Source organism: Brugia malayi (genome assembly GCF_000002995.4).
Source record: "Brugia malayi strain FR3 genome assembly, contig: Bm_v4_ChrX_scaffold_001, whole genome shotgun sequence".
NCBI classification, from domain to species: Eukaryota; Metazoa; Nematoda; class Chromadorea; order Rhabditida; family Onchocercidae; genus Brugia; species Brugia malayi.
Window position 1 is genome coordinate 8,827,414 of NW_025062479.1, and position 15,865 is coordinate 8,843,278.

General features: G+C 30.6%; 2 protein-coding genes and 1 non-coding gene across 3 annotated transcripts; 1 reads left to right on the top strand and 2 right to left on the bottom strand.

Annotated features, from left to right (window-relative positions):
- Nucleotides 1-3,362: 3,362 nt before the first annotated feature.
- Bm17943 (Uncharacterized protein) lies at nt 3,363-4,292 on the top strand (the record flags this gene model as incomplete). The annotated part of the gene is made up of 3 exons (XM_001898799.1): nt 3,363-3,443; nt 3,897-4,031; nt 4,239-4,292. The coding sequence occupies 3 exons, from the start codon at nt 3,363-3,365 to the stop codon at nt 4,290-4,292; spliced, it is 270 nt and encodes an 89-aa protein (XP_001898834.1).
- Nucleotides 4,255-4,326, bottom strand: Bm14572. The gene has a single exon. It is a non-coding gene; the product is annotated as a tRNA-Glu (tRNA).
- Nucleotides 4,327-12,629: 8,303 nt separating this feature from the next.
- Bm9191 (uncharacterized protein) lies at nt 12,630-14,872 on the bottom strand (the record flags this gene model as incomplete). Its single annotated transcript, XM_001898798.1, has 6 exons — nt 12,630-12,797; nt 12,977-13,082; nt 13,341-13,506; nt 13,858-14,032; nt 14,478-14,705; nt 14,798-14,872. 6 exons carry the CDS (start codon nt 14,870-14,872, stop codon nt 12,630-12,632), a joined length of 918 nt encoding a protein of 305 aa, XP_001898833.1.
- Between the last annotated feature and the right edge of the window lie 993 nt (nt 14,873-15,865).

Genomic DNA, 15,865 nt, shown 5'->3' on the forward strand with positions numbered 1-15,865 from the left:
CTTTGCTGTAATTCAATTCTTTTTAAGTTTTGATCACGCAAATGCATTGCTTCCAATCATTTGTTTATATCTGCTTTCAGCTAAGTGTTCCAGGATTTCCTACAAACAAATCTCAGAATTTTCATTGTCAAACTATTATTTGCTAATGATGAAGTCATGCATAGATTTTATTGCATTTAATCTTTTAAATATCATCTGATACAATTTTATATTTTGCATTTAAAACCTAAAATTCTTTGAAATGACTAAATAAAAAAAAAAGGTTCTGAACGGAAGTCTATAATTATTAGTTTTATAAACTGAAATCTTGCCAAAATTTTTCTAACTTTCAAAATAAAATTTCCGAATCAAATTATCGTTCATGAAGTTTCAAACACAGGCAATGAAAAATTTTTGCAAAATACTTGATCCAATTTAGTTGATAACTTGATCGGCAGAAGCAAATTATAAAATGTTGGACTATCGCATGTTGCAAGAAGTACGGCGCTTGTGAAGTTTTCTTGTTGAAATTCCAAATGTAACAATGCATTCTGTGTTGCAATATAATCCCAAAAACATTCTGCCTGAAATGGTTTGATTGCTTTATATATTCTATGAATTAAATAAATAGATTTAAAGGATCTCTTAATCATTTTAAGATTCATAATTGTGGCAGTTTTAGTAATCGGTTTTCGTAAATTCTTTCTTGAAGCTTTATTGAATTTTACGACCAAAATTTCATGGAATATTTTTCAATTTTTACTAAATATTTTTAATATTTGCAAATATTTGTATTCCACTCGTGACATAACGTTTCCTTTAATTTGATGATTTTTTTTTTTTTCATAAATGCTGATTACAGCACCTTCCGTTCATCCTATGATTAAATATTTTTAAACATCTGCTATTATTCAACCTGACAAATGATACGTATCTTTGAAGTCTTCAGAAGCTTCGCTGATTAGTTAATCCTCACGAATAATTTGGATTGCAAAGCCTGTTCGAGATTATGCAACACTGTTAGATCCACTGGATTATCCGAGATATTTTTCCTCCACGGATGATTAGTAAGTATACATCAAAGTAAGAGTGGAAATTTTTTTTTTTTTTAAAAGAGGCTAAATTAAATATAAATTTTCTCGAAAGGAAACCTGCCATTAGTATATTTTACAAGGTCAAATTAATTTTTATAGAAAAGGCCTTTTACAGAAATATTTTTTTTCATTTCTTTCACAACTTTTCAATTATTAAAGATGTCATCGATAAATACTTTAGTTTTTGGTATTCGTTTCCGAAATCCTTCAACAGCTGCCAGCATTACAGTAATGAAATTCACAAAAAAAAAAAGATGATAAATTTTCATCCTAAAAAACGAGCAGCATTAATTTTTCAAAATGTTAAACAAAAAGAAAAAGTTTTAATACTGCATTAGTAAAATATTGAAGTAAAAAATTTTGAAGGAAGTGAAATCCTCTAATGGAAAGAATGATTGAAAATATAATATGATATATAAAAAAAAAAAAATCACATGAAAGATGAAAAAAACCAAGGAAAAAAATGAAGAGAGAGAAAAGGAAAGAAGAAAAAGGCGAAAAAGAAAACAACTCAAAAGCCTGGATGATACGAATAAAAATTAAGCGCTTCAGTAAACACAAGGCACTTTCTTCAATTCACCTGATGATATTGGTCTGCGTTTCAAAGCTGTCATATTCCATTTTCTGGAGAATAATAATAGTATTAACTTTTAGATAAAAGACGAGCTACACTTTTAGAAGAACAGCTATTCAAATTGCAACGTTAGATGAAACTAGTTTTAAGTGTCTGTGGGATCAAAAAGAAGAAAATAAGCACTTGTAGTAAAATTTTCCGTAAAAATTTCATAAGTTTTATCTATAAGTGCTGCACAGAAAAAATAATAAATCCGACATCTTCAAGATTATAACAAAAAATGTGATAAATATAAGAGTCTGACTTTTGATTATACAAACAGTTAGGTAGCAGTGTTAAAAGGTGTTAAGACTTTTCTATGAGAGAAAACTACCACTGACTATTTGATTGGCTCCTACAATTGAACAATTCATAATGAATGTTGATTTGTAAATGTTAAGAAATGAAATCATTAGTACAAAAATAATATTAAACAAATGATTAATATATTCACTGAATGTGTCACATGTAGAAAGCTTTCTTATCAACTTTCTCTTGTATTGTTAAGCAAATTTGGTTAAAATTGTTAGTTTCATTTTCTTCCAATTTATATTTTAGTACATTGTTTCGATTTTAAATAATAGTTAGTTATATGCATGTAATTTCCGCCCATCTTTGTGTGATCATTTAAAATTTTTTTTTCCAAAGAATTGTATGGACGATAGCATTGGATTGTTTTCTTGACTTCAGAAAATTACAGGTTTATATTCATGGATTTTTTTTTTAAATGATCATTTGTGCGATAGAAGTAATAAATGAAGGAAGTTTAATGTATCGTTGCCCCATGTATTTCAGATTTCTGTGGCCACAAAATGTGTCATGTTGTTTAAATTTATTTATTTTTTTTCAATGATCAGTTGAGAAGTGTTTTAATTAATAATTTTGAAGGGAAATCTTAATTACAAAGACTGAGAAAAGTAAACTTCAATAACTTTAATGGACATAGCTTTTTCAAAAATATTTTTCCCAGAAAAGAAAAATGTCGTGAAACTTGAAATAATTTCCTCCGAATAACTTACAAACCATATCAAATAAAATTGTATTAACCCACAACACCAAAATTTGTGTTAATTAAACATTAGAAATGTAAAACTGTTTCAAATTATACATGATGTAAGCAATCATTATTTCAATTCTCATTTTCTCACTGTAGTTGAGCTTATCTGCTTGTCTGATAACAAAGAGTATGTGCATTGTTTAATATGTTAAAAACTACTTCTTTGTTGCAAATCAAATTTGCTTACAATGTCGAAATATTGTAAAGGTTTTCTAAGCTAATAGTCATTCTTTAAGAAACTACAGTATTAAAACCCATCTCTTACTATATAAAGAGTAAAGATCATCTGATACTCAATAATCATGCTGTTGCTGCAAGTCAGACCCACTATATAAGGGTCTAAACCTTTTGTCTCAATCAACTTCTCAGTTTTATCAGTTTTTTCCTTACCAGTAAGCTACAATTCTGCTGCTCTTCCTCACTCACAATTCAGCTCATTTCCCGACCAATTTATTCATTTACCCATTTTCTTCATCTCATTTGTAGATACTCTGCGTAGATAAATTATTAATATTGTAGATAAATTATCAATATTACTGCTATAGATTAATATCTATACATTGTGGTTGCTAACAAATAAAATTGCTTCGTATTTTACATACTGCAATAACAAGTGGAAATGAATAGTTTCATCGATAAGTTGCAGACTGATAGGGTACAATTGCATGAGGAAATGTCAGGCTTTATGTCACAATGCCGTGTACGTCTTGTTCACATCCTGAATTTGTTTCTTCTTGATACCAGAATCAACCTTCAAGTTTTCCTTTTGATGTTTCTATATATATATGAGAGCTGGATTGGTATAATACGCAGACTAACATACAAGACACCAAACATATCGGCCTAAGTTTCTCAAAGTTTGCACTATTGTTCTTAACTTCCATCTTAATCATCTTATATAATTGCTTAAAAAAAAAACATAGTTGGGGAACAATTGTAAAAAATGAACACCCCTTTGCATTACATTCTTCTTTCTCCATTGCCGTTTTCTAATATGAAGGGAAGAAATCCGTGCAATTTGCAACCCTAAGCCGTGTATCGTGAGAAAAATAAGCCGAGTGTAAAAATGAGCTAGGCTTATCAGCTATGGAAAGTGATGTAATATATTTAATATGTGTTTTAACTGACATGATTTCATTTTGCTAAATTCCAGGACTTGATTCTTGGTTTTCACATTCTCACACCAAATGCAGGTGAAATAACACAAGGCTTTGCAATAGCTTTGAAATTTGATGCGAAAAAAGCCGATTTTGATCGATTAATCGGTATTCATCCAACTGTTGCCGAAGTATGTTTCTACACCACACATTCTGTACACATGCCTAACATGACTTGCAGAATCATTCATTAAAGATATTGTATTTAACAGAATTTATGCCAGTAGCTAGATGGTAGATAAAGCATTGGGAGAGGTTGCTGATCTTGGGGAGATTCGTTGGATGTTGATGTAACTAGGTGATATAGCTTGTCAAATAGTTACCAAAATCGTACTCAGGAGGAAAGGTCAGTTATTCCGTTGCCGGGAATCGAACCCGGGCCTTGCGGGTGAGAGCCGCAAATCCTCACCACTAGACCACAACGGACACATACACTTATTTTTGTACTGTTAGAATTAATGAATAAAACGTACGCTTTAATGAGTGAAGATGAAGAGTGATCCAAGAAATGATATGTTCAGGACGTGTATTTGTTATAGCTCTTTCTTTCTGTACAAAGTATTTAAGTGTAACACAAAAGAATGAGATTATCTGACTTTAAACAATAAGTTTGTTTATCAAATAAAATGTGGGCCAGGTAATAAAGTGAAGATTCCCTGACAATTTTGATAACTTTCAATCATGTGACAGACACCCAACATAAATTTTGATTCTAAATTTTTTATAATGTGTTGTTATAACTACTAAAATATACTTTGTAGCAAATAATCATTTTTAATTATTACTATCAAACAAAGTGAATTTGTCGAGAAAATGAAACCGAATGACCCGGTAATCCTAACAAGTATATTTTCCAAACATTATTATCATTTGGGTATTAAGATTTTGCGATGATTATTGTTCAAATTATAAAAGTGATGTTAATTATGCAGTTGTAATCTTTCTAATTATTTTTACCAAGAAAACAAAATTAAAAACTATTAGAATTTTTAGTAAATCTTTATTTTGCAACCTAGCACACATTTTGATTTTAAATTATTTATAAATGTAGTGTTGTAACTAATAAAAAGATGCTAACTGTCAAAAAGATGCTACATTATTTATAAATGTTGTAACTAATAAAAAGATAAAAAGACAAAGTCATTTTTAATTGTGATAATCATCATACTGAGCAAATCAATCAAGAAAATTAAATCAAATGATCCAATAATCTTAATGAAATTTAATTTCACAGCTTTGTCATCAGTTCTTTCGTAATGTATATTGCTTAAATTAAAAAGGCGATATTGATCGCAGACTTGTAATTTCTTTAATTGTTTAGCATAACAAAACAGAATTGAAAATTATTAAAACTTCCAATAATTTATCATCCTAGCACTGATCTACATCTGGATTTCAAAATTTTTGTAAATGCATTGCCGTGCTGCTTAAAAGATGTTATCTCTAAGATTTAAGTCAATTTAAATTGATATCAAACAAGATAAACTTTTTTTTCAAAAAAATTGAAATAAGAATGGTGCAATAATTTTGATTTATTTGATTTGTGAAGCTTTATTATCATTTCTATCATTTTGCTTCTCGAATTTTCTGCCAATCTTTATCATTTTGTTTCTCGAACTTTCCGTCAGTCTTTGCCATTCCGCTGTTTGAACTGTTTCTCGAATTCCATGAGCCTATACTACCAGTCCCTGCAGTCTCTGCCATCTGATAATCTCCACCATTTTGTTGTTCCAACTTTCTGTTCCTAAAATTTTTATCGATCCCTGCCGCTTTGTTTCTTTGTTTGCCGAATTTTGTATTTCCTTATTTCCGTGTTTCTCGAACTCTCAGTCTGCAGAAATTGAATCTATTATACACACTGCAAAAATTTGGACGTCGACATGGTAATAAAGCTTTAGAATTAAAACTCATTATTTTTTGGCAGAGATTGACAGAATGTTCGTGAAACAAAGTAACGAAGAATGATAAAAAGTTCTAGGAACAAAGTCGAGATAAATAGTGCGAGAACATCCAAATTTATACATTGTGTATGATGAATTCAAAACTGCTCAGATTGATAGGAATTTTGAGGAGCAAAGTGGCAAAGACTGACAGAAAACTCGACAAAGTGAAATTAAATTCGAGAAACAAGAAAATTGGAAAAAAAGAACAAGGAGATATGTTCGGTTTTTCAAAATTTTCTCAACAAATACCAATCTGCGCAATTTGAATTTATTATACAAATTATAAAAATTTGGACGTTGAAACGGTGTCACTGGTTTTAACATCGCAAAAATCTAAAATATTATATGAGAGTAGAAAATATGAGTAAGAAATATATTCTATGAACTCTTTGCAATACAATGTTTATACCCTAAACTTTTTGTTTCCAAAAAGTAAACTTATGTTTAGATTGTAAATCTTCTATATATTGTTTACACACGGTATCAGCTCCTCATTTAGTTGATCTCACTGTTGTGCCACCACTAACTAGTAATTAGATTTGTTTCTAAACCAGGTCAACAGCTCTTTATTAGACCGATTATTGTAAATCATGTATTTTGTTTATGTATACTGCTTGCTACATAAGGAGGCTACTCATATTAACAGTAGTGTGTTAAACCAGCAGAGTTCAATCACGAGGCAGTTCGACCACAAAAAGGGATTTCGCTACTTCAGTTCTTCTCTAGCAAGTTTATTGTATTATAGCTTCTCTTGATAAACGATTTACTATATTCCTGTATTATCCCACATATTAATGTCTATGTTAAGCGAATCTCCCAGAAATCAATAAACGTCTCCTAAAATGATTTTTTTTTTTTTTCAAATCTTTCACAATGGTACTTTGGTACCTTTTATGCATCTCATATATATACTATATACATCTTATGTACAACTATATATCTCATATACCACTACTGTTGCAATACTTTCGGTTTTTCTTGAGATTCCTTCTCCGCCTCGATGAAACTTCCTTCCTGCCCCATTCCTTTCGATGTACTTGATTTGCTTTACAGTGAAAAAATTTAATGCATCTTCTACTTCCTGTTAGATGGGACTACCTTAAGCATAGCATCTAAGTCCTTTAGCCCTTAGTTTTTATGTCGAGTACTTTTGAAAGCCGTCATTCCAATGATCACGACAAAAGTAACATCGCTCCTTCAAATTTTTTATGGCCAATAATGTAACCCACTTCACTGACAGCTAGATCGATTCTTATATATTCTAATGCCTTTCCTTTTAAACATCTCTTTAAGTGTAGGAGCTCCTTTGTAATTATTATGTCTTCTCTTTTATCAGTCTGTATTTATAAAATTCTTCGATTTCCATCGAATTCTATTGCCTTCACTTTTGAAGATTTGACTGTAGTCATTAATTTCTCGATTAGTTTAGTTAAAGTCTTTCCTTCGTTTTCTTTTTAACTTCATTTTATGTTTAATCCATCACTTGAAGGTTCTTTTTCGCATAATGGGCGCATCCGATTTTCTCAATTAGAAAAGCTCAAGCATAATGTACTTCGTGACTACTACTAAATAAGCGTTCTTCGGCGTTCAAATAGGACTCATATAAATAGAGTCTTTTCTTTGTCTTTAAACGACTGTAATGCTACTTTCATTCCTTTTCTAATGAACTTGCATTGGAGTTGATTGCTTCTATTATTTTTAAATATCCAATGAGTACTCTTCTTCTTTCTAGAGGTACCGATATATTTCGTTTTTGATTCTTTTTTTTTTTTTTTTTTTTGCATTTCTCCACAAATATTTTGTTTCCCTTAAAATCAATTTAATTTCTGAAGGAAGCTTAAAGTTGTTCTGATTTTTTTTTGTTAGGTAAAACAGGAATTTTTCATCCTTCTTCCTCATGCTTCTGCTCAAACTGCTTTCACCATCCACGATTTTTTATTACCCAAATTTACACACATCCATCCGTCTCTGGCTTTATAAACCGAAGATTGTATGTTCAACTTTGTTGCCAAATTCTTTCTGATAGCAAAAAAGACTGAGAGAGTTATTTTTGTCACTTTTGTTCTTTTCTTCTCAACATTTCAAATTTCGTTAATTAAACCTTTATTCTAATAAAGTGATTAATACAAGAACGAACGTAGCAGTTAGAATTTCAATAAGGCAAATTCAATGACGATATCAGTAACAAAAAGGGAAACCCAAATGATGCCAATATACCAATCAACCGATTCAGCCTAAAGGATTTTACAAAATGAATTTGATGGGTGGGACTGTACCACACAGTCCCTTACAAGATTTTTTTTTAATTTACAGGAATTATGCTAATTGCAGAATTAAAGTCTTTTATTACCAGAAAACAGGGCTGAAAATTGTTAAACTGTCATTGAATTTTCATTTTACCATTTGAGTTACGTCATGATTTTTCTAGATGTATTACCGTAATTACTTAAAAACAAATCTATAAAAATAAAATCATTTTTAATTGATATTATTATTAACAAAGTTAATTTCTCGAAGGATGTATTTGCTTGTATAACTTTAAAAAATTTCAAAATTGATTCAGTTAATAATTAAAAAGAAATTAAAATCATGTTTCAAATACTAAAGTCATCTAAATGTTCCGTATTACAACATAATTTGGATCAATACATTTTAGGAAGAACATTCGGTGACAGTGTGTTATTTATGCTCACATTATTTTTGCATAATAAACTTATCTGTTTGACCGAGATGACTTTTAATACTTTGTAAAAGTATTAAAGAACTTTTCTTTGTTTCCAAAGTCATGACCAGCTATTTTTTTGCTTCTTTCAGGCTTGTTGTTAATATTGTTATTTTTAAATTTTTCTTTGATTTAATATTAGAGGTTAAAATAAGACGAAGAAATTAGTGTAATGGAAAAGTTAATGATTCGCCAACAGCATTTTATAAATTGGTCAGGAAAAAGCTGCGTATTTACATTAACAGGTTTGTCACATTCCTAAAATTATCAAATCCACAAAGTTAAGTTTCAGTCTGATCAAGTCATACAAAATGAACAGAAATTCCAATTCTCTTAATATTTAATATGTTTTAGTCATTAAAACCTTTTCTTAGTGATTTCTGCTTTGGATAAAAGATTGCACTCTCTTAGGTAGAAAAATAATAGATAATTTATTGGATCATGATTGAACTCTGAGTTTTACTTCATTCAGTGAGTTCGTTTAACATGTTGAATATTACGAAATAGTTAATATACTAAAAATCAAAAAAAAAAAAAAAAAAATTTAATGAATATTTTAATTTGTTCTCATATTTTTTATGACCATTGCTATATGATTACCATCTATTAGAGAATTGTGCTTATGAACCTCAACATTGTTATAAAACAAAAGAAGTAAATAGACAAGATTAAATGTTGTTGATAATGATAATAACAGTCAACAGTTTGACGACAAATGAAGTTGTCGTTTTCCAGTTGACAAAACATTTTATCAATTTATTACAGTCAAAACGTAATCTGAGTCAAAAGGAGAAAAATCGGTTCATTCTGTTTTTCTTTCCTTCAAACTGGTGAGTAAGTTAATATTTTAAACGCAATAAAATGTAAATAGCGCTTCAGTAAAACTATTAGGAATGTCATATGCACTCTATTTCTGGTCAATGATGAATTTTAAAAGCATTATGAATTTAATTTTTCTATCTTTAATTTCTATAAAGTTTCAACCTTTGCTTTGAATTTAAAGGTTGAATAAAAAAAACTGATTGTAGATATGTTCTCTAATCGTGTATATCAATTCGATTTATATGCGAACCTTCAGAATGAGATAATTTATCGGTAATAGGTAGTTTTGCGTTATGATAATATTTATTTCCACATTTTGAATGTACCAACGATCACTAAGCAATGAGCATTTGTACTTTTTATTAATTCAAGTTTTGTAAAACAAAGAGAGAAAAATTTACAGTATTTGGTAAAAAAGTTTTGTTGAAATTTCGATTCAGTTCGACAGTTTTAATTTGTCCATTAGCGCGACTAATCTGCAAGAAAACAAAAATTCCATACCATAGTATGCATATATTATAAATTCTAATCGATTAAATAAAGGAAACTCTAGCCATCTTTTAAGTAAAACAAATTGTCAATTTTGATAAAATGGTAATTTGGAATTGTCGTATTCTAGGAAAAAAAACGAATAGACTTAAAACAAGTGAGAAAAAATGAAGACACATTTCACAAGCACTGAGATCATTACACTAAACTGTCTCAAACATACATACAAAGTATAATTACAATGGAAGCTTAATTTTTGCCGAAAACATTTTATAAATGCATATTGAAAACATAAGTTTTAAAACTTGTAGGATAAACTGAATATAATATGCTGAATTAACTTTGGACTAGATCATCCTATTTGAATAATCTTTAGATAAATATTTCAATTAAGAAATCCTTTACCCAACACTCATCTGCAAAATCTGGAATTTTACAGTTTGTTTACAAAGAATGTGTGCATTCCTTATGTGTTTGAAAACCGCACCTTATTATGGGATAGGATACACAAGTATGTAGTAGTTGCAACATACATACAGTGTCACCACTCAACGTCAAAATTGCTGCATTCAGTAAAATTCTACATGAAGAAGACAGTCCCAAAGAATGGGGCACACATTTTTCTGGCAGGTGAATCCAAAAACGGATGTTCCCACCAAGCAGTTGGCTTGATGATCAAAAGCTCAGTCATCTTTAAACTTGTTAATTTATGGACAGATCATTCCAATCGGGTTATTTTCTTGCGCCCTTCATTATGCAGTAAACTTTTCAGCACATAGATTCCAATTCTTCAAGCTAATACCGCAAAAAAAAAGACCGAAGCTTTTAAGGAATATAGCCAATGCTTTTTAAACTAGTGTTTACTTTGCATATTTGCTTATAACGCAAAAATCATTCAGTGGTCAACCACTTCATTTGATCAAATATCGTGAAACAAGCGATTGAGATCATGCTATTTGTTCTGTGCATCAAAAACTGTATCAACGTAATTAGTGGATTAAAGAATAGTTTAAAATTGTCGCCATAAATCTTTTCTTACAGTACCAGAAAAAACAGTTGTTAAATGGTTAGTGATAGACATCAAGATGAAAATTTAATGCTAGAATCAAAATAAAAGCATGAAAACCACTTCAAAAGAGAAAAAGAGCTCACCTTTAGAAGTCGGTTTAGCTGTGACCGTCATAACTCTAGTGCCAGATATTTCTTCACCAGTCTACGTATTGACACATTAACATTGTCTAGAACGACGTATATTTGATTTTCTTTCTAAGACTAAGAAGCTTAGTACTTCTGTCATCTTTGTATATTTTCAGTCAAATGAACCTGATGCGTCGATTGCACTGGAACTTCGATTCCTAGATTTCTCATAACACTTGATTAGTGATCAGCTGAAAGATATCCCTTTATTCCCATAAGAAGAAGCCAATTTATGAAGACACGCTGCAAGCATTCCTTAATTACACCACCACACTATTGAAAAATTTTCCCACTCAGTGTTGATTTCATTAATTTTTTCACTGGTTTTTATTTAAATTATTTTCCCTTCATCTTCTATTTTGACTGTAGTAAACCAACACCACTGAGAGGCTTAGATGCCGTAATTAATTCAGTAAAAAATATATGACTTCTGGATCTATAAATGAAAATACTTGTAGCAGTATGAGGAAAAACACATAGACTACTGCAACCTCTGTCGCGAAATTCGAAATAATCTCGCAATCTCCAAATAACTTACAAAATATATCAGACAAAATTGTATTAATCCATAATATTAAAATTCATTTTAATTAAGCATTAGAAATGTAAAACTGTTTCAAATTATACATGATGTAAGCAATCATTATTTCAATTCTCATTTTCTCACTGTAGTTGAGCTTATCTGCTTGTCTGATAACAAAGAGTATGTGCATTGTTTAATATGTTAAAAACTACTTCTTTGTTGCAAATCAAATTTGCTTACAATGTCGAAATATTGTAAAGGTTTTCTAAGCTAATAGTCATTCTTTAAGAAACTACAGTATTAAAACCCATCTCTTACTATATAAAGAGTAAAGATCATCTGATACTCAATAATCATGCTGTTGCTGCAAGTCAGACCCACTATATAAGGGTCTAAACCTTTTGTCTCAATCAACTTCTCAGTTTTATCAGTTTTTTCCTTACCAGTAAGCTACAATTCTGCTGCTCTTCCTCACTCACAATTCAGCTCATTTCCCGACCAATTTATTCATTTACCCATTTTCTTCATCTCATTTGTAGATACTCTGCGTAGATAAATTATTAATATTGTAGATAAATTATCAATATTACTGCTATAGATTAATACCTATACATTGTGGTTATTAACAAATAAAATCAGACCTATTATTTAACACATTCGTCTATACCAATTACAATAACAAACAAGGAAGGCTCTTGAGCATACGAAAGTTAAGGTCGACTCTAAGCAACAAGTTATATTCAGGCTGAACCACCAAGTGACAAAAAATTTCCATTCCAAATTCTAAAACATTTCTCTGAACAAGCATCCTATCTTTTGCTTTGCCTTGTCGTGTTTAAATTATTTTTCATGATTAATCTGCTTTTCTCCACTAACACACTGTAATAACGTTGAATCTTGGCGGAAGATTTCAATATTCTAAAAATCTGCTAACCATGTTTAAACATCCAAAAATTAGAAATATTTATGCACATAAAAACATTGTAATACACCAGCTATTTAAATGAAAACATTAACCCTCTTATGCACAGCATCAAGGCAAAAAAGAATCGAGTAGTTTCAATGAATTCCTGAGAGAGTTTGATAACATTGGCAAAGAATCAATAAGTGGCCATATACTGCATACATTCTGTATACGCTTTGCTTGTTGTCGCATCAAATTTCGTATTCGCGCTTTCGATAGTATTAGTAAGGTAGGTACCTGAAAATTATTAACATTACTCAAATTAAATGAAAATTGCTGACAAGTTCATCAGCAATCGATCAACTGAAACTTACATATTATCTTCTTTTCCGCACATAAATATCATTCCAGCTTGGTTTTTTTTTTTCTTGTTGCACTTTTTGTATTCATAAAAACACATTAAAGTACAAATTTACCACCAAATGGGTCTTATCGATAACGGTTGCTAGGGCACAGTTTTCACCATTAATCCTATCCGTCCTTCCTCGTTGATCTGATTTGTCTTGCAACATATTTCGGATTCTAAATTCTTCATAAAATATTCAGAATTCATACAATGATAATGTTCTCGTCACCTTTTTTAGCTACACTTTTAAAATTCCAAAGTTTAAATTCTGTCATCATATTACTTGACATAATTCATTATGTGTCCTAAGTGATGCAACTAACAGGAATGAAAATTTTATGATTTGCATCGTTTTCTTTAAAAAAAGAATTTTAATCAATTAGTGAACCAAATGTTTTAATATGGGGCATTCGTTTTTATTATCTTATTCCAACCGTTCTTTCATGTGTTTACTGATTGGTGATCCCTCTTCGATTAATCGTTTAATGGTTGGTATAGATGCATTAATTTCGGCAAAATCTAATGGAAGACGACGTTTGAAGTCAGAAGCATGTACATTAGCGCCATGAGCAATGAGCAACATAGCAATCTGTTCACGGCCTAAACAAGGTATAGCAAGAAGTTGCAGAATGATATGAAATTTTTAACATAAAATCAAAAAAGGCAAGTTGATTTTAAACGTCATGTTTAAAAACTCGATATTTGAAAAGTGCATTATGTAAATACACCTATTTTTACTGAATATAGCTCGTTTCCTAAACATGATTTGATCTGATTTACACCAGAAAAAGTTCTATTCTTCTAATTCAACATAATATCATATTCATGCTGACTTCTACAGATTGTGTTCTGTCAACTGATAAATTCAAGACATATTTGATCATGAAACATTAAGCATGAAAACTGGAAAATCTGATTGAAATGAATTTTTGAGTAACAGAACAAATTGACCAGCGATATTCCTGCATGCGAAATGCAAAGGAGTTTGTCCGGTACAATCAGGAATATCCAAGTTAGCTCCAAAAGCAATAAGTAAGTTACAGATGTTCAAACACCGTTCTTTTGTCGCAATGTATAATGGAGTGCGATTATCTGATACTGTTACATTAGGGTCTGCTCCATACATCTACAAATGGGTTATTCATATAATGGTAACTTTTCAATTTCAAACACATTTTAAATCACTGAATTAATTTTCTAATTACTTTGGAATCTAGTAGAGAAACTGGTATTGAAATTTTGATTGAAACTAGACAGGAAGGTATTGAAAATTTGATTGAAACTAGACAGGAATTAAGTTAAAAATTAATGTGTTGATAAAAATCTGGAGCTTAAATTTACTATTAGACAATATCATTGAATTAAGCCATCATTTAATGAAGGTGTATATATATTGATTGTTCTGGAGAATAAGATTTTGTTCATTCGATAGCCTTTGCTGAACCCACTGCATTTTTAGGATCAAAGAATTTTAAGTGGACCATTCAGACAGTTTCCTATTTAGTTGCTAATGAAATTTATTTTGTAATAATTCAGTTAGTCTTATTTAGATATTATTTAAGAAAGCGAACCAGCAGTAGTTCAACGATCGCATAATTGTGAAGTCGAACAGCCGTGTAAAGAGGAGTTTCAAGTCGACCGCTCTCATCAGATGAGAGTTTATTTAGCTCACAATTATAGTCCAACAATATTCGAACAATTGATTCGTTCTGATTTCTAACGGCCAGTGAAAGGGCAGAAGTGCGCATCAAATTTGAATTAATATTCAAGCTTCGATGACGTTGAAGTGTGTACAGGACCTGAACAAAAGTTGTACATTTCATATAGTTAATGACATCAAATATTTTGGTGATACTTTCTTCATAAATGTCTAGAAATTATGCTGACTCACCAATCCAGGCTTATTAGCCCTAATTGCTATGTGAAGCTCATTCAGAGCATCCCATTTTCGGTAATTTTGGATCATAAATCCTTACTTCAGGCACAAGGGCACACCAAATATTAAACAGATGAAGGATTAAATTTCTGCAATTATTATAAAAGTTTCAGCAAAAAAAAATGTCATACAAAAATATTTGAAATGTAAACATGCCATACACATAATTTTCAATATAATTTATGTTTTTAGTGAAAAATCATGTTATGCAAAGTGTGCTTCGTTTGTTTCCTTTTAAAACAAACGAAGCATTTTCCTCTCCGTGCTTCATCTGAAGAAATCTTTTTTTCACTATAAATCTTGGCAATCTGATAGCTAAATATCTAGAAAATCCAATCAATGTACAAATGCATTCAATGTCATATCTAGAAACGTCAAACACGGAGATTGACCGATAAGATTTGATAGCAGTTTTAAAAAATCTGAACTCAACCATTCATATATACATTTCCTTTATTTCAACTTGTTTTGATCTAGCCAGCTATCTACTAAAAATTTCGAGAGCATAAGGGCACTCTATTTCATTTCCCAAACTGATGATCATGTGGCTACTGACTGATTCTATCGGTAATATTTGCAGGAAAGTAACGGAGTGATTACTTTCAAAAGGATTTTTTTTTTTTCAAATCAGAAAGTCCCCCATCTTTATCAAAAAAAGAAAAAGTAAGGAAAAGCAAATGATAGCCTCGAAGTTTAACTCTTCCTATTTGATGCTTGAAAGTATGAAAGGCATAATCTTGTTCGTCAAAATCATTCAAAGTGGAGATGAGGTGTGAGGAAGATGAGGTCATCAGAAGCAAACAGCAAGTTAACCTGGAATGATGATACCAACCAAATGAAAATTAGAGTCTATTTAAGATTTGGTCAATGTTTTAGAAAAGCGCTGCAGGCAACTTCGCAGTCCGATAATGACAAAGCACGATTCAGCAGGTCTATCTCTGTCACTCATCATTGCTTTGTTTCTGTATTTCACATGAGAAAACACGTCTTTTCTCCTTCGCTCACTCTTTCTACGTCCTTTTA